The sequence below is a fragment of the Cavia porcellus genome, unplaced genomic scaffold, assembly GCF_034190915.1.
Source record: "Cavia porcellus strain 051 isolate PalLab524CR breed Dunkin Hartley unplaced genomic scaffold, mCavPor4.1 scaffold_6, whole genome shotgun sequence".
NCBI lineage: Eukaryota > Metazoa > Chordata > Mammalia > Rodentia > Caviidae > Cavia > Cavia porcellus.
In genome coordinates, this window is record NW_026947489.1 from 23,984,583 (window position 1) to 24,012,090 (window position 27,508).

A 27,508-nucleotide genomic window follows, 5' to 3' on the forward strand; every position below is an offset into this window, starting at 1 on the left:
AAATATAAAATTATCGTATATTATCTTTTTTATTCCACCAGTGAGAAACATGGAAATATATAACATCCTACCAGAAGTTCTAAGGAGTTTCTGGGAATGATATGTTAGTATCAGACTCACTTAAAATGTGATTCAGAAATGACAAATTAATGGAAAAAAATGTACCATAACAAATGCTCATCATAAAATGTAGGGGAAAATAGTAACAGCAAAGTAATTTGATTTTAAAAAGAAGGACTTAATTGAAAAAAGCATTTCTTAAAAAAGTTATAAGATGAAGTTGTAGCTTGTCAGGAAATGATAAAAATTATAAACTATTTTTCACTACAGGCAAATTAAAGCTTTCAAAAATACAAGAAGAACTGACAAAAATCAGAATAGAAGACTTCACATATCCCTCTCATGAAATCACAGATTAAACATAATTATCAATTGGCTCATGGGAGATTTGGTTAATAACTTTCATGATAAATCAATACAAGGTCTGCATTCCCCAAATAGAAAATTTGCGTTCTTTTCAAATTTTGTAATAGAGATGGTCAAGGGCAAGGGGCATGAGGACAGATTTCAGACACTGTGTGGGACCACAAGAGGTGGGGTTCCCGGGTCAGTCCACCTGAAAACGGGGCTCTGCTCCACGCGGGCTCAGCAGAAAGGACTCTCACCTCTGTGTTTCCCGATGGCGTGCTAACACATTCCCAGCACATTTGTGAGCTTCAAGATGTACACCGTCACACACTTGCTCACTCACACACCTACATACACCTCTATACAATAACCCAGTTATCCTGATAGGACGTGTGGAGTTTTTGTTTTTAATCTACCTGAGTTATTCCTTCCGTGTTCACCTTGACCACTCATGTTTGCCACCATGTATAACAGGCACCCTCTTGACAGAAAAGGTTTGTTTGCAGGTTTTTTTCCAGTACTGGGGAGTGAATTCAGGGACTTCACATTGAGCTACATCTCTAGCCTTTAAAAAAAATTTTTTTTGAGACAGGGTCTTGCTAGGTTGCCCAGTTTGGGCTCAAACTTGAGATCCTCCTGCCTCAGCCTCTCAGAGTGCTGGGATTATGGTGCTTCGCCTTGCTGGGCCTGGGCTGGCAGCAGCTTAGTGTATGCCTGTAGGGGCCTCAGAGGAAGGAACTTATTTTTGGTGATTTGTTTCCCAGCAATTTTCCTTCAACATAGAAGAATATAAGGTGGAAACTCTTTCCCTGTCCGATTCCTGTCAGTGTCCTCTTTAGAAGGTGCTTCACATTCATTGAGGGCTGAATACCTCAACGAGAACCTTAACATTGAATTTATTAAAATTAAAAATCTAAAAGAACATTATTTACAAATATAGTGATTTTATGTATAAAACAATAGCTTTTCATCTTTATTTCAGGTCCCACTAACTCATTGTTTAACAGACTCGGTCTTTAAATATTACCACCAGTTATATGCTGACTGTGTAGAACCTCAAACTCTGATCACCAACCTAATTATAGGATTGCCTCAAACTTCCTCTCAAATCTGAAACAGAATTTTCCCAAGCATTTACATTTGTAATGCTCAGAAACATTGAGGCGAAAAATTCTCTTAAATATTTTGAGAAGAATTTTCATATACAGCTGACCACTGTGGGGAGAGCTCACATTTTACAAACTGTAATGAGGTCAGGTGTGTGAGAGCGTGTGTGTGTGTGTGTGTGTGTGTGTGTGTGTGTACGCATGCTCACAAGTATCTACAGTAGGTTCCAGTCATTTCTGACTGTTTCTGCATTGTTTTTACGTTTCCCTGAAGCCCCAGATTTAGACATTCAACTCAGGGGGTGTATTTTTCCATTAATTGGTCATTTGAAAACTTGGAACTCTTACCAGAGCATAGTATTTAAGTTAAAAAGTAAACTTTTTTCATTATAAATCACTCTGCATCTTGCCCTTTCTTTGCCAGTGTGCACTGGGCATCTTCCTAGCGCATATCGATCTTACTTATTTGTTTTTCTCATGACTAAAGGACATCTCTTGACTTGGACATGTCAGCTTACCCAGCTGTCTCTTATGGATTACAATTTTCACGACTTTTGATTCTCAGCACTGTAAGTGCTGTGCAGAATGGATCAGCAGGCACCTTTCTGCACCACTCCGGTTGGCCGTTGTGTGTCTGTGAGATGAAACAGAATATCCTGCAGGTTTACAGCCCGGTAATGGGCACTTACACCTTCGTAGCTCCATCCTGTATGGAACAGTCCATTTTTCCACACCTGCATAATATACCTAATATTGGGTATCATTATTCTTAGACATATTTTTTGTCAATCTGCTGAGTGTAAGTTCTTTTTAGTTAATAGTTCTGAATATTTTGTCAAATGTCTTTAAGCAATTTATGTTTTTCTTCATTTGTAGATTGTCAGTACGTACTTTTTTCTTCTTCCTTCTCAGGTTTATTTATTTTTAATGGAAATTCTGTGTGCTGAAGATGGTAACACTTTGTTCATTCAGATCTTTTCTATTAGCTTTTTTTTTTTTGTATTCTATCTTACCCTGTTTAGTTTTTCATTTTTATGTATTCAGAATTTTGGTCTTTTTATTTATGACCTTAGAGTTCCAGGGCAGGCTTAGAAGCAAGCTTCTTACCATTCCCATATTTCAAAGCATTATCCTCTTTATTTTGCATTTTTATAGGTCCATATTTTAAATTCAGCATGCAGTATGAATCTAACTTCATTATGAAGTTTTAAAGTTTTAACCAAAAAAGAAAAAAAGTTGAAATTGTAATGAGACTCAAATAAATTTTAAATGTTAATTTAGGGAGATTTATATCTTCCAAAATTAAGTCTTTCCTTCTAGTGATGTGCTTTCTGGGGCTCATTGCGAGTTTCTCATTTGCTTTGCCCATTGTTACGTAAGGTATTTTTATTGCTCTCATGATTAGGAATCATCTTTTCCTTTACACTTTTTCGTGGGCTACTAATGGTATAAAATAAAGCTACCTAAATTTGCATATCTAACTCTATTGTATATTCTCTGTTAACTTACAACCAGAATGTTTTTGAAAAAGGAAAGGCTCAATCTTAACCTGGCAGGGAAAATTTTAATGTCAACATCTTGTAAAACAGTGTAGCTTTAGTTTTAGAACTACTATTGGTGATCGTCTTGTTAATTACTGAAATGGTCTCACTGAGTCATTATTATGGCACCCTTGGGTGAACATAGATGCTCAGGTTCACCTGGCAGAAAGGTAAGTGTGGAGGGTTCAAGTCTATCAGTCATTCAATGGAAAGCAATAACTTCTCCAGTTCTGTAAATATTACAGTATTATCCATTTTAATGTTAAGAAGGAAAATTATATTCTCCAATGTCATTGGGAAGAAGTGACATCCCAACATGAAAAACTGAGATGAGACTGCCTCTTCAAAATGTTGAAAACATTTACCTGGATTACGATTATCACAGTGGTGTTAAAAGTATTAAATTAATGAGGATTGCTTCTCCATTTGTGCAGTGAACTCACTGATTTTTCTGTTTACTGACATTTCTGTATGTTTTGTCTTGCTTTTAAGAAAATAGATGTTACCAATAAAGCGGTTGCGGAAATTCTTTCAAAAGCCACCGAATACCTTCAGCCGAATCCAGGTAACGTGAGCAGTCTTGAAATACTCTGTTCTTTTTTGCCATCGCAGACTCTAATAACCGCAGTTTACTTGGCGTTTGGCTGACCGGATCTAAGTGCACGCTCCCCTGCCATGTTTAGATGATGAAATTCAGTTTTAAAAGCGGGGTCCCCGGGAACCCTAAGTAGTGAGATGAATCGTCACTGGTGAGCAGCCGCAGGGTCCTCTGCATCCGCTGCCCACGCTGCGATGGCCTGTTGGCCTGAGCGTCAGTTGCGGCCAGTACTAAGCAGACACCTTCTGTGAGGTGCCTCAGAAAACTGCCAAATGTTTTGTGTTTTCTTAGTTATTTCCTTTTAAAAGGATTTTTAAAATCTCTCATCCTATTCTAAACAGTCCAATTCTTCCACCCTGTGTATTAATTTGAAAGCGTTTTCATGTTATCACTCACAAGCTAAAGAAAAAAAAAGTGTGTTGAATTTGAAAAACAGCACGAGAGGGTCCCCTTTTACACCAGCTCCTACACCGCAGGTCTTTAATTTCTGGGTCCTCCCCTGGCTCGCCCCGTGTTTTCCTAGGTTGTCAATTGTAAGAACCAGCAGGGGGCGCCCAAACCTTGAGCTCCGTGAATTTTGATGTAGCATTTGACTTTTCCTACTAGTTTAACTATTTGCACGCAGCTACTGTAATTCCTTTGGTTGTAGGAATCAGTACAGACATAACCACTTTAAAATTGAGAAAGTGAATATTGAAGAAATTTAAATATCCAGGGAGGATGACAAGAGTAAAATTCATTTTAAAATGATCTTGATGATTATGTCTTCTCTCCCTGGCTTCATCAGTGATTGGAAGGATGAGCTCCTTTCCCTGTGTGTCAGCCCACAAATATATAATAACTGCCTTCCCTAGGCTAGAGGCTTTCTAGGGTGCAGAAATACATGGTCAGACAGAGATGCCATTCCCAAAAGAGCTGCTGGTGGAATGAGGTGGGAGGGCCCCAGACAGTAGTGAAAGTGTCCCCTGGCCAGAGGTCTCTGGTTCCTCTTGCAGAAGAGGAACGGAGTCCTGAAAGGTCTCACTCGGTACACTGCACACCCACTCTGACAGTGGGAGACCGATTGTGTGCAGTGAGCAATGAAGCCTTTGGGCCTAGGCACCTGTGGGATTGGTGTTTTGAAGCTGAGGTTGGCAATGCCCCAAACCTGGCACTGACTGCCTAAGTCTTGCCACTCAAAGTTTGGTCCGTGGGTCAGCTGGGAAATTGCTGGAGAACAGGATCTTGGGCTCACCCCAGACCAACTGAATCAGACTCTGCCTTGCACACGTGTTAAAGTTTGATGCACACGAGTCTAGAATGCATTAAAAAATAAGTACCTAATACCACAAGCTGATATGTGACTCACTCTCTAGCCTACAGAATGAGAATGGAATCTCAAACCTCAAAATTAGGGTTTAATTCGTAGTCACTTTTTCCCTAGTTTCTCTCTTGTTGTGTCCCGTGGTAATTTCTCTTCAGATCAAACCAGCTTACTCCTCCTCCATCGATGGTACCACAGCTGTCTCTCCTACACTTCACTGACGCTGCCTCCTGCACACTGTAGGAGCATCATTCAGTCTTTCCCAAGCACGCTGACATCTTGGCCTTACCCTGCACCACTCTGCCTTTATTTCCACAATGATATATTCTGCCTCCCTACGTAACTGGACTGTGAACTCCTTGAGGGCAGACCTGGAAATCTCAGGCTCCTTGACTCTGGGGAGTGCACAGTGTATCTCACCAGCAGAAATGAGCAGGTGCACATTGCTTAAGTTAGAGGAAAGAAAAGAGGAGGTCAGGGGTCTGTCTCCTCCTCCTGCCCCGAATCCTTCGTGACCTTGCGTATCACTCATCTGAATCAGCTGTAGGGAATAAGGTGAGAGAATTGGTGATCAGTTGGCAGCTTAAAGCATCTGCCTCCCGATTCGATTCTTGGTTTACACTGGGTCCCTGAGAAAATGGTCAGCACAGGCATCCGTGTCCCTGACATTATGGAGTTGGGATTTCAAACACTCCCAGGTGGCTCCCTGCGGGTGACTTCCTCTACCCTGCCTGCTGTTACTGAGAGACAACATTGGCTGTAGTTTCTGTGTTCCACGTGGTTATGTGACAGCAAGCCTGGCACCCACCCTGGTAAAGACTCCCACAAATCCTAAGGAAATGAAACAGGTTGCTCAGGCTCCTGCACCCTCGGGTCTTTGGTGTTTGTATAAAATGACCTCTGTTTGGGCAGCTGTGTTTCTTAAATGCTGTGTTCCTGTCACTGCACCTGGTAACTTGAAGGAATTACAAATGACGATGTTTTTAAGCATACAGAGCTAAGCTAGGAATGCTGAACACTGTGTCGAAGATCCGAGGGCAGGTGAAGACCACGGGCTACCCGCAGACGGAAGGGCTGCTGGGAGACTGCATGCTGAAGTACGGCAAGGAGCTTGGGGACTCCACCTTCGGTGAGCGCTGGCTGCAGGAGGGGGGGGCTGTGCTCAGTAACTTCCATTTGACGATGTTAGAGTTTTTCTCCTAGTACCAAGTAATGCGTGATCGTTGCAGGAAGGTTAGAAAACATTGCAAGCGAAACAAGAGAAATACTACCACCACCCATAAGCCCAGCCACCCGACAGGCCTCATTAAAATCCTTGTTGGGTATCCTCTGTGTCTTTCATTTATTCTTGTATCTACATACACCTTTCAAAGTCTAAAGGGTTATAGCATATCTCTTTTACAACTTGGTTTCTCCCACTGATTACATCATGAACCATGCCGTAAAATAACCATCTTCTATAATATTGCTTTCAAAGCTTGTACAATATTGCACATACATAGTTTGTTCAACCATCTCAATTTATTTATGTTGTATGTTTTTTCATGTATAGTTTTTGCACAGCATATGTAATAATCATTTTCATAAGTAAATTTTTGGAAATGTCTGAAGTTTTGTTCTTTGCTGTTATTAGTTGAATAAATGACTGACTCAAAAGTCTCCCTAGTTTTCAGGTTTGTTTTCTTTTTCAGGGTTGGGGACTGAACCCAGGACCTTTGCACTGAGCTACATCCCCAGCCCCCCACCCCTTTTATTTTTGAGACAAGGTCTCACTAAGTCACTAAGTTGCCCAGACTGGGCAAGAACTTGCGATCTTCCTGCCTCCACCTCCTGGAGTGCGGGGATGATAGGCCTGTGTCACCAGGGCTGGCTTTTTCAGATCCTTTGCTACATCACCGGTGGTTCTTCAGAAGGGCTGTTGCATTTTGACATTCCTGCTGGGTGTGTTTGAGAATCTGTTTCCCAGCACAATTACTAAAGTGGGGAATCATCCTTGTCATTTGCTTTTAAATAACTGATAACTTGAAATATAGTGTATTGGTTTCATTTCACTTTCAGAGTAAGTCGAAGAGGTAGCATCTGCCTTGTGCTTGTCACCGTCATCCTCCACAGCTGTGTGTTTGTGTGCTGTCCTTGTTTCCCTTGCCCGTCTCCCAGCAGATGGGCAGGACGCTGGCTCTTTGCCTGCCTCTGCTGAGCCCTTGCCCAGGCGGCGCCCCCTCCTGACTTCCCTTTATAGAGAAAGTCTTGGTTTGTAATGGCTATAGGGTATAGCTCGCTAGTCTTCCTTTGTGCTTTCTGATTTGGCATTACCTGTAGAAAATCTTTTCCATCCCAGCCTTCTGAGAACTGTGTAGATGTTTATTTCTACTTTCTTTTGATATGTATGTTAACTTTTCTGTTTAAATTTCCCAGCTCCTGAGTTTATTGGCAAAACTATGTTCTAATAAACAAAATCCCAAAGGGGCCCAGAACTATACTAAAGCCCAATGTCCCCTATGATTTTGAGATGAGCCTTTAATTACAGAATAATTTTTTATTTTTTAAAGTTTATTTCCATCCTTTCTCTTGTTTTTCCATATTTTGATCCAATGTCATGTTGTTTTAGGTATTGTAGTTTTAAAGTGTTTTAAAAATATATTTTATAAAATTGTCTCTACGTAAGTGCAAAAATTACAGAGGCGAATTTAACTTTTTTATTTTTCCAGATGAATTTTAAGTCATTTTAACCTCTTTCCTCTTTAAAAAAGAAACTCATCATATTTTGATTGATGTTTATTTAAATGAATAAACTAAACTGAGGGTGAGTTGAATTTAGTATATTCAGGCTTCCAGGAGAACTTGGTATTGTTGCTATTCACATAGTGCTAATGAGACAGGATATAGAAATTGAGAAATCGATCATTTGGCCATAGCAGTTATTCTAGGACATTGGGGGGGGGGAATCTTTTGAAAACTTACAAAGCATGCGCAGTGTTAAGACATTAATAATTAGTGACAGTGGGGAACAGTGTCCTCCAGCTCTCTATGATGTTGGGTTTGCTTTATGCCTATTTTTCTTACCTGAAGGTACTTACAGAGGGAACAGGTGGCCACCAGGCAGGGTCCGGAGGCAAGGGGACATCCCCGTAGTGTACTTGGCCAGGTGGTGGATGCGACAGCCAGACAGTTGGGTAGCTTCCAGGTGCCCATCTTCTTACAGGAACGTGGGTTTGGTGGGGACCTGATGTCAGAGGCATTGGGGACTGATGGCTGTTTCCTGTTCCACGTGAGGCTGTGCCCTGAGATGCTTCCCTGTTTTCCATGTGAATAAATTGTGTACTGTTCTGGTCATGAAAGGTTAGGTTTGAGCTGAGTTTGTAAGCCTAGGCATTGAGAGATCATTATTTTATGAAACTGATTTATAAAACACAAATAAAAGGAAAGCAGTTTAGTACATCATCTCCTAGGGCATCTTCTAGAGGACCCATCTTCTAGGGACCCTCATTGTGTCCAGCAGCCGGTGTGCAGAAATCCTGCCCATTACTACAGATTAACCGAACAGCACTTTGGGGCGTGACCCAGCCCAGCCTGCCTGTCTCTGCCCAGGCTCAGGAGGGCGGACCTGGTCTCTAGAGGAACCTGCTGAGAGCCCCCACTGGTGACAGAAGAGAGCCCACTAGGAACCCTAGAGTCAACCTCAGAGGTGCAGAGCAGACCCCTAGAAGACCCCACAGCCAGAGGCTGAGATAAGACTTTATTTCTATTGTGATAGCTTTGTGTTCACACTTAGTCCTGGTGAATGAATCCTTTTACTGTTTACAAAGAGAGATTTTACTCCCCAGCTTCTAAGGCGCCCTTGGTGCCAGTTTGCTGAAGCACTGGGTTTTAAAAGGAGTTTGACCTCCACCTAGCGGCCAGAGTGGTGAGTGCTTCCGTTTGATGTGTTTCCTTTCAGGCAGAGGTGAAGTGCAGAAGACACAGGGAAGATGTAGAAGAATAGGAATGTTTTCTTGTTTCTTCTTCTTTTTTTTTTTTTTTGAGTGAAGACCCAAAGATGCTGAAGTGCGGGGCTTGTCATACCACCACCACAAAGTTCTGGGAATTAGTTAAATAAGTATTACAGTTAACTCAGAGTGTTCTTCTGTTTTTTTGTTTGCACTTTCTGTTGAAGGCAATGCGTTGATTGAGGTTGGCGAATCCTTGAAACTGATGGCCGAGGTGAAAGACTCTCTTGATATTAATGTAAAGCAAACGTTTATTGATCCACTTCAGTTACTCCAGGATAAAGATTTAAAAGAGATTGGGGTAAGTCTTCCAGGCTACAAACAAACCGGTTCCTACTTAAAAGGATGCTTATGTTTAAAATCCTTAGCAGGTTTCTGCAGGGACTCAGAGCAAGTACTGTCTGTGGGTGATAACAGCTCAGTTCTGTTTTCTTGGGCTGATGGGGAAAGAGCGCCTGGATCAGTGAGCCCTGCCTGCTGTGGAGAAGCCGTGGGAACGTACATACGCAGGGCTTCCTTTAAACTGGGTCTCACTGGAGCCAGCTGGGAGCCTGGCTAGCAGTCCATATTTTTGCAGCCGTTTCTCACATAATGAAATGGTTCCATATCTGCAATACAGTTTTGATTACAATAATGGTATGTGTTCGTTGCATTTTTTGACACATCGCAATGGTGGCTTTTATGTTCCTTTACTTCTCAAGGAAACCAGTGTCTAGGAGTTGAAGGTTTTTATCTGGAAGGCTGTTAAGAATGGCTCTCCAGAACATACGTGGGTCCCTGCAGGGAGTTGCCTGCAACCTGCTTGGTGGCATTTTGATATATGTGGAAAACAACCCCAGGATGTCCACCCCATCTCTCTTGGGGTCCAGATGGCCTCTTTTGGGGCTTTCCAGGAGATCTTTCTCTCAGGTCTAACTCGACTGCAGCTCAGGGCAACCCCAAAGTCACTGAGCAGAGTGGGTGCCTGATTTTTCTCTCTTTAGTTTTAATGATTCTCAAAGTGTGGACTTTGCCTCACTTACTAGAAATGCGTGTGCTCCCCCCACCCAGCCCAGACTCCAGAGTGAAGCCAGCAGGCTGTGATTAATGAACATGACTTGGATGCTCACCCCTCTTCCAGCCCATCCTTTCCAGAGATACTGACTGGGAGATGTGAACCCCAGGGGTTCACAGGACTTCACATGACAGGAACAGCAAGGAAAGGAGCCAGGCAGGCCCTGTGGCAGCTCTGCAGGCAGGGCTGGGGAGGGAGCTGATGGGTGCCAGCTCATTGGTTCTTCACTGGTTCATTCATTCATTCACCCAGCAGCTGTGCCTCGCGGGCCCGCTGTACCCTGCTACCAGTGTGGGCATGGCTGGTGTTGCTATGTAAGACTGGTGTGTGCCCTTACGGGGCAGAGAGACAGCCAACAGCTGCAGAATGTGGTGATAGGTGTTACTGGAGAGGCAGACCCAGGAAGAGCAAGCCTGGCCACCTCCCTCAGCCTGGCGGGGGCTTCGAAGGTCTTGGAAGAGGGCAGCTGGATGGGCTCACTCTGGCAGGCAGCTCACCCAGCACGCTCTGGCCAGGGGCAGAGCTGGAGAGCTGTCCTGTGTGTGCAAGGTGTGGCCAGGGCCCAGGGTGCTGGGGGCAGGTGGCAATGGAGGAGGGAGAGCTGGGTGTCCCTGAGAATCCTGGGAGCCTGAAGATGTGATGTGGGGCCAGGGAGTTTGGATGAAAAACAAAAACAGAATGGAGTGTGGTGGCAGATGCCTGTTATCCTTGTACTCTGGGAGGCTGAAGCAGGAGGATTATAAATTTGAACCCAGCCTGGGCAACTTAGCAACTAAAAAGATAGTTTTATAAACAAGCAAGCGGGGCTGGGGCTATAGATCAGCGGCACAAGCCTTTTCCTGGCAAGTGAGAAGTCATGAGTTCAATTTCAGGTACCAAACAAACAAACAAAACCAAAAAATAAACAAACGAGCAAGCAAACAAAAACAACAAAAAGAGTGGGGAACGTAGCTCTGGGTGAAAGCCCTGGGTTCCATTCCTGACACTGGAAGAAACCAAGCTGCCTTCCAGGAACTCCTGAAAGGACCCATTCCTCACCTGGGCACCTCGGCCTTCTTCCTCTTCCTCTGTCCGCTCCTCTTGTACAACAGTGTCCACCCCACCTTGCTGTTCTCCACACAAGGCCAGAGCTGTCACGGGAGACTGAATCGCAGGGACGATCTGGAGTGACAGCCCCACAGGACCCCCCACCTCTGTCCTTGCTCCTTGTGCCTCCCCCACTCCTGAGCTGTCTGCTGCTCCCGGTAGGGGGCCACACTGACTCTGTCCTTGCTCGCTCTGGATTCCCCTGGGGCTCAGCAAGGGCTCCTGTTGCACCCAACTACCATCGAACTGCTTCTCTTTTTCTCTGGCTGGATGGAGGGGACCATGCTGGTTCTGCTGTTAGAACTACACACCTGCCACATGCTGTGCTCCCCATTATGATAGACTGGATGAACCCATAGAGGAGATGGCATCTGGGTGGCAGAGATGCACTGCACCTTCCCCGGGTACAGAGACTCAGGACCAGACCCAGGCAGCACAGTTCTATCCTTTTTGAGTTGCTGACCTTGCAAGAGGCTGTCTGCAAAGTCCACGGTCTGACAGCCAACAGGGTCTTTTCCTTGCTCGAGCCCTGTAGGGACTTAACATCGTAAGTGTAGGCAGTGTGTGGAAGACACTCAGGCTTAAGTTCTGCAGTTCATTCTGCAGCAGGATCATTTCCTAAGTGTCTGCTTGTTACTCAGCTGCTGTTCGAAGTAGACACTGAACAATCAAACTTAAACACATGGATAGTCAGAGCCTCAGATTCAGGAGCCTGAATCCTGTCCCACCTGCTCTGGGTATCGCAGAAGTCTTGGGCAGTGTGCACTGCTCGCTCACCGGCTGCAGCGGGCTTTGCAGTTTGCCTAGAGTGACCAATCACTTGACCTCCTCCATCCTGTCAGCCACCTCTCTGCACTGTCACAGAAGCCAGAGCCATGCTTCTCCGGAATGAATAGCATGGGTTATCCATGTGTCTTGGGCACTCAGTTTTCAAGCACATTTTAAGGTATCAAATGTCCATTTTCCAAGGCTTATGGTCAATCTTGCAAAGCCCCTGTCTTGCACTGTTTCTGACATGAGATCCTTCTACTTGAATTCAGAGCATGATGGGGAGCTCACTACTACAACAAGCAATCCTTTCCCTGAATGGACAACTCTGTTACCATTATTATTTCTTATTCAAGGAATGATAATGTCACTTAGAAATCTCTCCATTGCCGAGGTTGCCTGTAGTCTTTCTGTTCTCTGTGTTTATCTCTCCTCTGTGTTCAATGATAGAATTTTATATAATTTATTCTATAATTGTTTGGGAACTTTCAGGAAGATTCATAAATACCCTGCACTCATGAACACGCACACTGGAAATGTGTTTTTAGTATGTTGGCAAAGAGCTGAAAGTGGTGCCAAAGTCAGCAGAGCTGAAGTGAAGGGAACTTACGAAGAGCGTTGGAAGCTCATCTCTGAACCTTTCTTTTCTTTTTTCTTTCTTTCAGTCCATCCTGGGGATTGAACTCTGGGCCTTTGCACTGAGCTGCATCTCCAGGCCTTTTTAATTTTTATTTTAAGACGGTGTCACTAAGTCAGTGAGCTGCCCAAGTTGGTTTCTGTTCTACAATCCACCTGCCTCAGCCTGCCAGTGCTAGGATTATAGGCATGGGCCACCACACATGGCCGGATATGTTAATTTAGTTTAATTTTAAAACCTCGATTTTGCCAGCTTTAAGGAGAAAGAATATGTATGAAAAAGTCCAGCATCTGTCACAATCACATCAGTGACTGCACTGTGGCACCTACTGACCCATGGCGGGCAGCTGCGAGGTTTTTCAGGGCAGCACTTCTGTAACTTTAATGGTCACAAAAATCTCTTTCAAACACTGAAGTCAGTGAGCCTGTCTGGGACCCCACTATTTATCTCCTTTTATATTTATTTATTTTTTTAGTACAGGGAGTTGAACCCCCAATTTTTTTTTTACTGAGATACTTACCCAGTATCCCAACTCGTATTTTTTATTTTTGTACCAGGAATTGAACTTAGGACCTCATATTTGCCAGACATGCGCAGTGCCACTGAGCTGTCCCTGTCCCTTGGATGTTTATTTTTGAGACTGGATTGAGTTAACTTGTTTAATTGTGCTAGACTTGGACTTTCAATTGCTCTGCCTCAGCCTCCCAGAGTTGCTGGGATTATAGGCGTGCGCTGTTGTGCCTGGCTGTGAATCCTCCATCCTGTGTCCCACACAGGCCCTGGTTCACTCTGCCAGCCACCGTCCTTGATCTTTCTCCTCTGCAATGTTCTCCTGTACTTGCCCATGGACAGCTGACTCCTGAGGGCGCTGAGATGTCTGCCCTCAGATACGTGGTGATCGCTTCCTTCCTCAGGCATTTACACGGAGAACAGGGGACAGCTGCTCACAAAACAAACAAAGACTGTTTTGTGCCCTGTTGTGAATGTCCTCCTTCCTCTTTTAGCACCACCTGAAAAAGCTGGAGGGCCGTCGCCTGGATTACGATTATAAAAAGAAGCGAGTAGGTAAGATTCCAGACGAAGAAGTCAGACAAGCGGTAGAAAAGTTTGAAGAGTCAAAGGAGTTGGCTGAAAGAAGCATGTTTAATTTTTTAGAAAATGATGTAAGTATTTACACCCAACAGGAGACCTTAATGTGAATGAATGTGATCAGTATGTTGAGAAGCTCTAAAGCTCTGGTTGTAATGGAAGTGTCCAGAACGTTCTGGAATTGTGTGTCCCAGAGGTGGCTTCGGACATCCAGCAAGCCCTGACTCAAGTCTTAATTCTCAAGAGGTCCTGTTTATCCTAGGATTGTTTCAGAGATGTTTTGAGTATGGCCAGGTTTCTGGCTCATCTCAAGATTGCAGAGTAGTTTAGCTTTTGTGTTGGAGGCTTCCCTATGCATTTGTGGTTTCACAGGGGTTGGAAAGCTCAGGCCCTCAGGCAAGTTGCATTTGGCTAAGATTTAGCATTGCTTGTGAGGCAGACTTTTGAGGACCGGGGTCTCTGTGGCCTTTATCACCTGAGTGAATGAACATGTGGTGAACAGAAGTGACCTGCATTTTCCGTAGCAGTTTTTGTGAACTTGGAGACTGTGGAAGTCTTGGGTTGGAGTCCCCAGAAATAACAATGATCTCTTCAACTGTGAGTCTGGCCACCAGCTTGGATTTGCTTTGTCCATGGAGGGGATGGGTGCACTCTGATGGCAGGCCTCCCTTCTTTGTTTAGTGGTGAGGACTCACTTGGTGTTCTTCTGCCTGAGTACACGAGGCCTCAGCCACCAGCCCCATCTTTGTTCCTCAGGCCCAGCGTGGCCTCACTGACGCAGGGGTAGTCTCAGCCAGAATTCGTTTGGGGGCTGTTTAATAAACTTTTCCACCTGTGTGGGCAAATCAACAACAGTTGTATTTATCCTCAAACACATGGCATACTTGGAATAGTTTATTGAAAGATACACCAGGGTCTTCTCTCTTTTGAGTCAAGTCAAAATATACTGAGAACCTTTTATTCCATGGTGACACACGAGAGGATTATGTCCACCAAGGAGTGTTCCACAGTCATGGAGAGCTGACTCTCCTCACTGCAGAAGCCAGTTTGAAATTTCTCATGTCCTTGAAGCCACTGAGGACTGGTAAGCTCACGAGATTGTGTTTGCCCTTTAAAAATTAAAAACAAGTATTTTATGGGAAATGGAGGAAGAATAAAAGGTTGCGCTCTTTTTGTTCTTTCCCAAATGTATACATTTCCTCTTGGAGTTTTCCCAAAGTGATGGGTATTTTTATTTTAGACTGCCGTACTTAATTTGCTTGAAGGTTCTGGGAAATGTTTTGCAGTGGCTTTAGATGCCCTGTAAGGGCTGTAGCAGGTATTGCTGCCCACCCAGGCCTATTAGCAGCGGATTGAGATACTGGTGTGGCTTCTTGGAGTGGCAGCAAGGAGACTTGAAGGGGACTGCTGTGTCCTTTGCATGTCCAGGGGTCTGATAGGCTCTGGACAGGGACAGAACATCTCCATTTACCTCTTGCTCCTGGCTTGCTGGTGCCAGTGATGCACAGTGCTTTGGGTCACCCTGCAGCTGCGATTGACTGGGGAGGACAAAGTGCCAATACTTTCGGGGTGGACCCACGTCCACAGCCCTGTCGTTAGCCTGTTCCCCATAACCAGACCAGAGCTGGGTTCCGCAGCCCTGGGACTCTGCTCCTTCTGCACCACAACCTCATGTGCAGTCCTTGCTGTGCGTCCTGCTGCTTTCCCGGGAGAAGGATGTGATGGCCAGATTTCCTCTCAGGAAATGATGGTGGCACCCATAAAGGTGACTGGGACCTGTGTGACTCCCAGGGTGAACACAGGGGATCCACAAGTCCAGGACCTTATGATGCTCCCACCTGGCAGGGCCCCACTGGAGGCAGGTGGACACAGCATTAGAAAGGCCTTGAGAAGAATGTGGTGGCACTGGTGCTTCCTCCAGACACTTGGCTGGCACCTATGCTATGGGCTAGAGATTTGGGGATGTCAGTTGCAGTAGCATTTACCATTGCAGGTTCTGAGTAACTGAGCAATCAATGCTGAAGCCAGGGTGGAATCAAGGGGTGGATCTTCCCTGCTAAGAATACCCATTACTTGGAAAATGGAGACCTGGTCACCTTTGCTGGAGGATGGGGCATGGGCCCAAAGTCCTTGCACTCCCAGTGGATGGGGGCAGCCCCAGTGCAGAGCTGACTTGACTTATTCACCCAGACACAGCCTGCAATGCTAACCAGGTGCACAACACTCACAGTGCCCTGGATGCTCAGGGCACCACTGAGGGGGTCACCATCTTCCTACTTAGGGGCAGTCCTCAGTCTCATCCACAGCAAGTAATGGAAGAGAACTTGGGAGGCTGAAGGAAGAAGCAGCAGAGTGGAGGGAAACTGGTGGAGAGATGTATTGGGTGGTACCTGCCCACATCCAACTGGCACCAGGAACTCAAAGGCCAAATCTCACTCCCCAGGGAGCAGCTGCACCTCCTCCAGGGCTCAAGTCCTGCAGTCCTGACTATGACACAGTAGCAGCTTCACCTGGGAACGCCTGGAAACATTATTTGCCATAGCTTTTCATGATTAGGGAAGAGCCCTGACCAGAATCAACAGACAAAGTCTTTCAAGAATCTCCCAGTGAGCTTATATAAAGCTTTCCTGGGTTTCTCTGGTGAACATGACATCTGTAGGGGTTTCCATGGCACAGTTGCTCCTCTGTCTTCACATCTGCATTCTCACAGCTGAGAAGCAAGGAGCTGGCAAGGACCCCATGCCAGCCCCCTGCCAAAGGACAGGCTCCCCAGTGCACTTGAGGAAGGGCAGCAGGAGCTGGGCCCCATGATGAATGTATAGTTCCTGGGCTCAGGTCTAGACCTTGGGAGCACACAGGGAAAGAGAGATATGTGGGACAGAAATCCAGATGCACATCTGATCTCACAACCACTTCACAAAGAACACAGAGCCACAGCCAGGACCCTCCTGCCTTCCCTGTGTGTCCAGTTGCCCTGGCCATCATGGCCAAGTGGGGATGCATCCTCTAGTCTCACCTGTTAGAGAGAGGTCACTTTACTTGTGGTGTGGAACGAAAGGAGGGATAATGCAGAGACCTGAAGTGTTTGGGCCAATATTCCTAAGCAGAATCTCCACCTGTTTTCAGGAGAATTGGGAATGGGAGAGGGGGGAAGAATCTCCATGGGTTCCACTGCAGACTGTCTTGAGCTTCATTTCACTTCTTGTTTGAGACCAAGGAGCTTCATTATTCTACAGGCAGTGGAGCAAGCTGGGGGTGTTTGGTTCAGTGGCCTTCTGGGGACCCCTGAGGACCAAGTTTAGGACTGATTGCTGTGTGCTGGGGTAGCTGTGCCCTTGGAGAAGGGCCCTGTGTCCCCACAGCTGACTCAGAGGTGGGGCCACAAGAGTCAACAGGTGCATCCTGAGCCTTCACCACCAGTTTTTGAGAACAATGAATCACCAGTGGGCTTGGTAACAGTCTCCCCCCCTGTCTTTACAGAGAAGTTTGTTATTCATGACTTGGCATTATCAAATGTAGGTTTTTGACCTTAGCAGGAACCATAGATATTGCAGAGAAGATGAACATTTCAGCCAGCAGGACCAGACCCCTGCAGTATCAGCCAGCTTTGCTGGAACACATACATCAACCACCCAAGGGTTCCCAAGACCAATGGAATTCCATATTCCCAAGTTCTGTCATTGGTCTAGAGTAACATTTTCCAAAACTAAGTCAAAGGGCTATTAGTGTATATTAGATTAATAATACCTCCATGGTCAAATAGATTTTGGAAGTCCTAGAAGTTTTCAGCTAAACAAAACTAAACCACATTTCTTTATCAGTTTTTAGAGTCTCTAAAAATGATAATATGAGAGATTAAGCTTCGAGGAACCACTGAGAGAGGGTGCAGTTGGCAGTTTACCAGACTCACTGAACCACAGAACTGCTGGATGTTGTTGTGATGATTGACATTTCAGGGAACTGGTGAGGGGGATTAAGGTACCTCAGGAAGTGCTGGGCTAGCAGAAGCATGCCCAGCCAAGAATAAGAGACCTAAATTCTGTTTCTGGCTTTGCTTTTGCTTAGTTTTGCATCCCTAGGAAAGATAAGTGTCAGGAAAATGGGAAACTGCATTGGAGAAAAAATTTTAATGTTTGAAGCCAATAATGAAAGCATAAAGATTATTATCCATGTTGTTAATTTGATTGTATACTCAAGGTCTTTATCAGAAATTCTGAATAAAGATTTCCTTACCTATTGGGAAAAGGCATCTTTATAGCCAGACTAGAAAATTCATGAAAAATTTTCCCTCAGGCTCTCTGAGAAATCCAAAAAGAGGTCTTTGGTAAGAGCAGTAAGGAAGGGGATTACCTCAACCTAATTGAAGGTGGTCTGCAGTGTCCTTTCAGCTGTGAAACTGTGTGGGTCACTATGGATTGCAGGCATCTCTGTAATGTGTCACTCCCTGCACAGTTCTTCCTGTGTCACCACCATGGCCTTCAGAATGTACCTCTGTCACTTCCTGGGCTGCTAACCACACTCAGGAGGAGGTGTCAGCCCCACTTCTCAGCCATTCCAAATTCCATGGCTCTTTTGCAGAGAACTTACCTGGAGAGACCTTTCTGGTGGCTGCCTTGCTTTGAGCCCTTCCTTTGGGGACAGCCCGATCCTTTGCAGTTGAGTTGGTCTGTGAGGCCACAGTGATAGTTCAAGTTTTACCCCAGTGTGCCTGGGGTTTCCAGCTCCGGGAACTTCTGGCATCCTTTATCCATGGGTAGGGATCTCTGTGATTGGCCTCCATCCCTAGGGCCAAGCCCTACCCGAGTCTTTGTATACTGATAGTCATCCATAGGTTTGCAGCTAATGAAGACTTACGTATCCAGAGTTAAATTCAGATGACACACGGGCTGTTACACCCCCAGAGAGGAGTTGAATCCACCTGTTTTGTCATCCTTCTGTGCAGGGGAAAAGACAGCCTCAGGGTGGGGCTGAGGCAGGAGTGAAATCCCCAGACCTAGCCACGGTGGCCTCATTAACTCACACATTCAGTGCCTGAATCACGAGGCGACGGGACCCTGGCCAGCACCAGCCTGTCATTAGGTTTCCTGGACTTGAGAACCTGCCAAGGTGACTTTTTATTCATTTGCTGTGGTCCCTGTGTCAAGTAGTCACAAATGGCATGGCTTAAAGCAACCCAAATTTATCTCAGTTGGAGGTAAGAAATCCCAAAGTCAGGGAACTGGCAATGAATGCTGCTTTCTTCCTGGAGACTCCGAAGGAGTCGGATTCTTTGCCTTTTCTGCCCCTAGAGGCCGCTTGGGCTTCATGTCTACTGGGCTTGTTTTTCAATGTCTTCAGAGCAAACAGCAAGGCCTCTTGAGACCTGAGGCTCTCACGTTTGTTCTTGCTGTCGCATCTTCTGCTCTGACTCTGAGCTTCTTGTCTCCCCCTTAAAGGACTCTTGGAGTATGTTGGGCCACCAAGATACACTTCACATCTCGAGATACTTAGTGGAGTGGGATCTGCAACGTCCCCTTTTCTCTGCCCAACAGCATGTCACCGGGTTGGAGGAGTCAAGACTTGGACATCCTGGCAGTGTACTTCCCGCCACAAGCTCCTTTTGGTCCTTCTGGTTTCACAGATCTCCCAGGCCCCTTTCCTGGCCTCAGGCCAGGCATCTGTCAGCCACATCACCTGGGCTTCGTGGTCCTCTGGTTTTCTGGGTTGTTCCTCCTTTTGCACGTCTCAGCAGGTGCTGGTGCACCTCACTTCCAGAGATGGGAGGGAGGTGATTCTCTGGTGACTCTGTCCTCTTCAGGTGTCATGAGAATTTTCCATAGTTAGTGTTCATAGTTTCTCTGAGGTGGCACCAGTGGAAGTGGCAGCCCAGCTCTGGCTCTGCTCCAGCCTTTCGTCTCACCTTTTGTGGCAACACAGCTTGCCGAGTTAAGTGGTGTGGCCAGTGGGAGAAATGTCTCAGCTACCAGACAGGTTTGGGTTCCTACAAAGCCTGGCTTGGTTGCTTTGTCTTGGTTCTTCCTGTGCTGGTATTTGGTTCACTGTGGCTTTGGAAGCAGAGGTTCCCTGTGCTGATCCCCAGCACACAGCTTAATGCATATGAACCACAGAGTCTCATTTCCTGGCCATGGGACTCTAGGACTTGTGCTGAGTACCTGCTAAATGCAGACATTGTGTACCACTGCTGATGTCCCCCAAGATTTAAGGGACCCTGGGATCTATTGGGTACCCAAAGCCACTACCAGATTCAGAGTTCCAGAAGCACTGCTAGGTCCTGCATTCATGTGTCCAGCCACATCACATAGAAAAGCTGCTGATCTCCAGCCCACCCAACCTTGCATACATTTCAAAGAATATTCATTTAGCTATGTCTCATTGTTCCTTTAAAAATCTTAAAATGCCAAGTATATATCACAGGAGGCATAAAATAAGACACATTAACTTTACTAAAGATAGAGATGTGTGGCACCAAGTTTACCAACTCTGGCCTAAATTGTAAGAAGAAATTATGGTGAATCTGCCGTGATCATGTTAGGCCATAACACCAGACTTATTTAAAAGTATGTGTGAAAACCAACGAGGTGAAGTTTAAGATATCCTTGGGATTTTACAGGGGCTGGGCTGTATTTTTTTTGTTTATTGGGTTTGAAAAAATTTAAGGCCAGTTTTCTTGCTTTTCCAGCCACTGAGCGTGGTAAAGGAAATTTAACAGGATAGGTTTCCCTGTTCACATGCTAATCATAATTTGGCACAAGCAGCACAAGTGCACACTGAGCCCATGTCTAAAATAGTATGAGTGGGTAAGGAAAATTAGAGAACAGGCAGCTAAAGAATGGTTTGCTACAGCACATGGAAACCGCCTGGATCTTTCCAGGCAAGCAAGGCCATGGCTGTGATGTGGGATGCGAATGTCTGAATGAATACCCGACAGATTTGATACATCACTTTTTGTGCCTAGATCTTGTAACCTGAACAACTAGTTTAAGATAACTATGCAATATATTAATGTTAATTTCCTACTATTTTTGAAATTCTGTATCATTTCTATCCTTTTTTTTCTGTTTTGCTAAAAAAAAAAAAAAAGAAAGAAAGTGATGTAAGAGCATGATGCAAAGGCTTTGCAGGAGTGTGGGAAGAGTGATTTTGATTTGCGTCTTTGTCTCCAGAACTCCAGATCTGGAGTTCCTGGGATTCATGCTAGGAGGACATAAAGTCCTCGGGGGCTTGTGTTGGTGGCTTCTAGAAATAGGCCTAATTACTTTTATTTCCTATATAGTTCCTCAGCCAGGTGAGAGCACGAGAGCTCTCAGGTCTTCTCAAAGGTTACTCTTTCTCAAATCATGCTCCTCAGGAGCTGGGGATTTAGCTCAGCAGGCATAAGCGCCTGCCTTGCAAGCAGGCAGTCGTGAGTTTGATCCCCGGTACCAATAAAAAGGAAAAAGACCAAAAAAACAAAACAAATCAAATCATGCTCCTCCAGGCTTTCTTCTCATACAATGTATGCTTTTTACACAACATAGCCCTCTTACTTAGATTTAAAACTTCTGCTATCAACTGGCCACTCATTTACTGATGTGCCGATTTGTGGGCAAGAGAAATGTCAGTCTTTTCATTCCTTTCTGCGATATATTTCAGGGAACCTATTTTGCTCTGGTAGCAACAAAAACCTGGAGGGTGAGGGCAGGAGCTGGCAGTTCTTTGCCCTGGAGCATGGTGTACCCTGCACCTTTTCTTAATTTAGTTTCTTAATTTCTTTACCAAGATAGTACCCCGAGAAGCACTTTACTAAGTGAGCTCATTTAGTAAACACTGGCTTCACTTGTCTCAGGAAAGGACTGCTCTCTCCATGTCCAGGTCCACAAGCTGTGAAGCGTAAGAATCCCTGAGAATATCATCGCTTGATTGGCAAAGGAGGCATTTTATTGAGTTGGAAATAACTCTATACACATAAATCGGAAGGTGTTTTTCCAGCATCTTCAGCTCTGTGCCAGGACCTGTATGGTTATTGTGCAGTGACTTACAGACTTAGACTGGAGTCACTTAGACCAAGTGGCACAGACCCAGTGACTTAGATGAGAATGAGGCAGATGCAGGCTCCGGGCAGGCTGGGCCTGTGTTGCTGCTCCCCTGTGTCTGGCCCTGCGTATGCTCTGGCTTCTGTGGAGTAATTGTGTCCTTCTGCTGCAGGTTGAGCAAGTCAGCCAGTTGGCTGTGTTTGTGGAAGCTGCACTAGACTATCACAAACAGACCACAGAGATCCTGCAGGATCTACAGCGCAAGCTGCAGATGCGGTAAGGGCCTTCTGCTCCGCCAGCCATGGGCCACAGAGCTCAAAGCAATTGCGATCTTCCCCCCAGCTCTGGCTCCCCAACTCCCTTTTCTCCACCCTCTTCTACTTAGCTGGCTGTCATGGTTGGATGTGGGATAATCTCAGATGGGGATGGATCTCTGGCAGCTTTTCTCCCGTTTCTTTTCCTGAAAGCCCCTTTGCTGTGACCTGTATTTAGAACAGCCAGACAGAGAGGCCACCCTCCCCACAGGTCCTCTCCTGAGCTGTCCCAGCTTTGCTACTGAGAGTTCAGCTCTCTGTTCACAAGCCAAGGTGGTGGCATAGACCCCTCCCCATCATCCAGTGCCATGGAGAAGGCTGACATGATACTCAGAAATGTGTGAATTATCTACAAAAAGATGAATTTCCACTTCATCAGTAAAAGTATCAGGTTGTGTTCAGATTGACACTAGGAGACACTGAATGAGCCCATTGAAGAATGTTGCTGTGTGCCCTATGACTTTCATTGTCAGTGTATTCTGAATTTTTCATAAAATTAGTAATATGATGTATAGTATTGCACAGCAACACTATTAATTAAAATACCTATCCTGCCTGAGTCTTGGAACAAGCTTGTTAGCAGAAAATTGTTTTATACTATATCGTAGTAATGAATACATTTGGAAAGATTTCACTTAAGTCAATGCTGTAGTAATAGAGGAAGACAAATTATGTGTCCATTTTCTGGGACATCCACTTCTGGCTCTCAGAGGAGCTGTTGCCCTAACTCTCTAGCAGAGAAGGTAGCTGGCATTGTTATGCCTCAGGAGCATTACGAGTGCAAATACTATAGTTTTCTTCAAGATGAATTTCGACGAGGTTCTCAGCTAGGTACCCTGAAGACTGACTGCATTTGAGATATCACCTCTATCACTCTGGGCTGCGCAGGAGTCAGTGTGTAAGATGCCACGTGTAACCTAGGTTACCTGTGTCCCAGCGGCACGAAGTGGAGGTGTGTGGCAGGCTTTGCTGTCTTTGGCAGGTTCTGACCTGGCTTCCCATGTTACAGGATATCAGCTGCAGCCAGTGTCCTCAGACGGGAATACAAGCCCCGGCCAGTGAAGAGGAGTCCTAGTGAGCTCAATGGGGTATCCTCCACCTCTACAGCAAAGACGACAGGTGAGCTAACTGTCCCGGGTGCACCTTGAGTGCCTCAGGTGGCTCTGCTGGGGACACACATTTCCTGCTTGCTGCTGGGCCTTTCTGTGTGCATCCACAGATGCCCTGGATTGCATTCCTCGATTGTTTCGTGAAATCCTCCTTTTCCCTTGAGCAGAGCAACACTGTTTCCTGTTTCCTAGTTTTAGGCACTTACATCAGACTTTGAAAACTAGAACCAGAAAGAAGGCCATCACTTGACTGATGCTTTCTAAGGTGGCAGTTAGGTAGATATATTGTTGCCACATTATTTTTGATATTTTAAAATTGTTAATACTTTCAAAATGTTTTATTAATTTGTTGAGCACTTGCTGTATGCTAGTCACCACTGTAAGTGCTGCATTACTAATTTAGAATGACAAATAACATATTCTTGAGTCAAATAATCAAGGTGAGAAAAGCTTCAAATGCTGTAATTGTCCTGTAGTCTCCAGTGATCGACCCTTCTTCTCTAGTCTTCTCCCTAGAGATAGCCACTGCCCACCATTTGGCATAAATACCGTCATATCTATTCTTGTGTGCATATACATGTGTGTTGTATACCATACATTAGCACATAGTTGCAGCTTATTTTCTGTTTTGTAAATGTGAGATCATCCTAGGAACATTGTTCTGCATTTTTCTATTTAAGATGTACTGTTTCTCAGCATCAGGTCTATGTCATGCATACAGATACAACCCACTATTTTTAACAGCTTCATAGTTTTTTATTATCAATACTATAACCCTATTCATTGACATGGAGCTTGTGTTTGGGTTTTTGTGGCAATGAATATCTTTTATCTGCCTCCATATACCAATGAACAATTCTTTCTAGGAAATTAAATTGCTTGTTTAGAATGTACATTTTAAATGCTATGACAGTGGACGTTACCAGTAACCTACTGATGGCTAACTACCGTTAGTGTGTGACGATCTGCTCTCCCGCACCTGTGCCTTCCGATTTCAGTGTTTGTTAAGCACTTAAAGTAAAAAGTGGCATTCAGTCTTAATTTAAGCATTTCCATAATTAGTGTGTGACAAAACCTTTTTATATGCTTTAATTCACCATTTGTATTTTCTTATGTGTGAGTTGTACATGCCATTTATTCATTTCCTTAGCTATGATAATTTGCTTGTCTTATTGATGTGTAGGAATTATTTACATACAGGGATATTAATAGCTTCCCACTTTGTCACTTACACAGCCTATAAAATGTTTTTGCGTATTGTTTTTTCTTGCTGTTATTTGCTTTGTTTAGTTTGATTTGGAGTATATAAATACTGTTGTTTTGGTGTGATCCAATTTATCAACCTTTTTGCTTCTGACTTTGCATTTTGAGAAAAGTCTTTCTGTTCGTATTCTGCTATAGTTCACTACTTTAAAATACTTTCTTAATATTTAATTCTTTTCATATGGACTTTGCTTTTGTAAATTAAAAGAAGCTGATAAACCATCAGAGTGCTGGTATCATTTCATATCTCCACCTGCCGATGTTTCACCTGTCATTTGATGAACAATCTTGAGCATCTCTGTGTGTACTTATCTGCTATCTGGGTATCCTGTTTGGTGAAATATGTCCTTGCACATTTTCTGCTTGGATTGTTTGTATGTTTGTATGCTGTTGTGTTTTGAGAAGTCTTTATACATTTTCAATGTGAGTCCTTCGATTCACATGTGGTTTACAAATATATTCTCTCTCTCTAGTTTATCTTTTGTTCTCACGAATGATCTTTTGCATATCAAAACTTTTTAATTTGGATGAAGTTCAACCTACCAGTTTTTTCCTCTTACATACACTTATTGTGAATCCAAAAATCCATTGCCTTGGTAGGATAAAATTTTCTCCTGTGGCTCAAGTCCATTGTTCACTTTGAGTCCCTTTCTGTGCAATGTGAGGCTAAATTTGAGGTTCAGTTGTTTGCTGTCCGATGACTGGAGGCTCCTCCACACATGTACAGTTGCCCACTTGGAATTTTCTTCCAGCACTATTACTGTCCACTGAGGGACTTCTCAATGCAAAACAAAACATTATAAGAGTAAGATGGGCAAAGAAGTAAAAAGAAAATGTTACTGAAAGGATTTTTATTTATGAAAATCAATTGTCTTCCTCTTTTCCTCTCCACGGCTGACTTCCTGCTCTCAGAAGAAGCCAATTTCAACTTCTTTTGCTATTAATTTGGTATTTAACTCCATTGTTCAGAATGTAATTCATACATTACTATGTCTTGAGTTTTTGGTATTAGGTCATATATAATGATTTCCTGATGTGGAAGAGGAGGCTCTCACTCTCTATTTCTCCGTCTCCCATATATTCCTCCCTCTTCCAATTCACTTGTAATCCTCATTTTTTAAAGATGAGTATTCACTGCGTGATCATCACTTCATCATGCAGGACTCTTCAAAGCCCCCAACCTTGTTTTCCTCTGCTGCTGTTTACAGAGTTGCTTCACCTCTGAAGGAAGCGTTGCCAGGCCCTGTGATTTTTCTGGTCACTCCTGGGTCACATAAGCTCTGCAGTCACTTGGCTGTGCAAGTGCAGGTGTGTGCAGCAGCCAGAGAACTAAGACCCACCCCGGAGCTGCCATTTCCATTTAATTGTTGCAGTAGAAAACTTGCTCTCGCTCTCGCTCTCCCTTTCTCTATTTCTTTGATGTGAAATAGGAAGAACTCAGCCTGTTGTACCTCTTTCATACCCTTGCCAAACATTTCTGTAAAAATCCTTCTAATCTTCACTTCCTGACTGGTTGTCCCTGGACGTAGGTTAACTTCAGGTGGTGTCAGTCTTCTAATTTTGGTTTTCTAAATTTTTTTGTAATTCCAGTTCTTTTGCATTTACATGTGAAGTTTAGGATCACCTCTTCAATTTATACCAAAAAAAAAAAAAGAATTCAGATTCTGACTTGGATTGGGTTGAATCTACAGATTATTATGGGGAAATTGATAGCAGAATAATGCTGAATGTTACAATCTTGAACACAGTCTATTTTATTTTTCACTTATTTAGGTCTTTCATTTCCATCAGAATTGTTTTACTATATTTGGTGTTTGCTCTTAAACAGTTTTACTGAGCTGCCAGACATTTCATAATTTTGATATGTGTGCCCAGTTTATAGCAGCACAATTTGTAATAGCTAAATCTTGGAAACAACCTAAATGCCCATATATTGACAGATAAAAAGATGTGGTATGTTTATACAATGGACTACTACTCAGCTATAGGGCAGGATAAACTTGAGACATTTATAGGGAAATGGATGCAAGTTGATATAATACTCACCAGTGAAATAAATCAGACTCATGCATAAACATCATATTTTCTCACTAGAGTAAGAAGCTGAGAGAGTAAATAACATCCAAAATGTTCAATAGATATTGTGAAATGGAAAGAAACTGTTCAAAATGAAAGAGAAACTGGGATGGGGATAGGAGAAAAGAAGGAAGAAAAAAGGAAAAAAATATATATATATACAATTAAGATAGTTATACTACTAATTGTTGTTAGTTCATTGAACAGAAAAATTGTTGCCTATAATTGACTGATCATTTTTTCATGCATTTATCTTACAATATGAGCAACTACTTTAAAGATAATAATTTGCAATGTACTAACCATTGTTACCTCCAACAATCTTGTTTTGAAATTTTATACCAGTTTTATTGTTCTTATAAAATTCCCATTTTTCATGTTTTTATTGCTAATATGCATTTTTTCATCGCAGAAGCACACTTGAGTTTCATATATTGACCTTGTACCCTGTAATGTAGTTAAGTTTGCCTATTTTGTATGTCTGAGTAGCTTCTATTTATTTCCCTTGACTTTTTGCACTTGGTGGAACCTTCAGGATAATGTTGAGTAGAAATGATTTGAGGCAGTGGAACCAGCTTGTCCCTGGTCATAGGAGTAAACATTCCATGTTTCATAGTTAAATATCATATTAATGCTAGCTTTTTCATGGATCGTTTGATCAGATTGAGAGAGAGTCACAGTGTGCTGAAAGTTTTTAATTAGGAACATTAAAAAATTTTGCTGTATGCTTTTTATGGCATCTATTAAAATGGTTATTAAAAAATTAGTTAATGTGGTGACTTACATTAAATTAAATCAACCTTACATTCCTGAGATAAGCCTTCTATGAGAAAGTTGTGTGTAAAAATAAACTTTTAATTTTAGAATATTATTAGATTTCCAGGAAAGTTAGTACAAAGATTATTAGATTTCCAGTGAAGATAGTACAAAGCATTCCCATACATCCTGTTAATTTTCTGTATTGTAACATTTTAATCATATGATATAGTATGCTACAATTAATGAACTTATATTGGTTTATTATGATTACCATTATTATTACTATTATTTGTAGTGCTGTGATTGGAATCCAGAGCTCTGTGTGTGTGTGTGTGTGTTTATTAAGGTTATCTATTTCTTCCTGTGTGAGCTTTTGAGAGCTGATGTCTGTATAGGAAT

General features: G+C 43.6%; 1 protein-coding gene across 3 annotated transcripts in view; it reads left to right on the forward strand.

Annotated features, from left to right (window-relative positions):
• Positions 1 to 27,508, forward strand: part of Sh3gl3 (SH3 domain containing GRB2 like 3, endophilin A3) — a 158,108-nt gene that overhangs the window by 111,476 nt on the left and 19,124 nt on the right. For 2 of the 3 annotated variants that reach the window (XR_010047979.1, XM_003475472.5), the window contains exons 3-8: positions 3,548 to 3,620; positions 5,945 to 6,085; positions 9,110 to 9,243; positions 13,492 to 13,650; positions 21,761 to 21,864; positions 22,912 to 23,021. Coding sequence is in view for 2 of the 3 variants with exons in the window: in XM_003475472.5 (XP_003475520.4) it covers positions 3,548 to 3,620; positions 5,945 to 6,085; positions 9,110 to 9,243; positions 13,492 to 13,650; positions 21,761 to 21,864; positions 22,912 to 23,021 (721 nt within the window). In the remaining variant the exon portion in view is untranslated. The remainder of the gene's footprint in view (positions 1 to 3,547; positions 3,621 to 5,944; positions 6,086 to 9,109; positions 9,244 to 13,491; positions 13,651 to 21,760; positions 21,865 to 22,911; positions 23,022 to 27,508) is intronic. The other variant, XM_005006254.4, reaches the window with a different exon arrangement.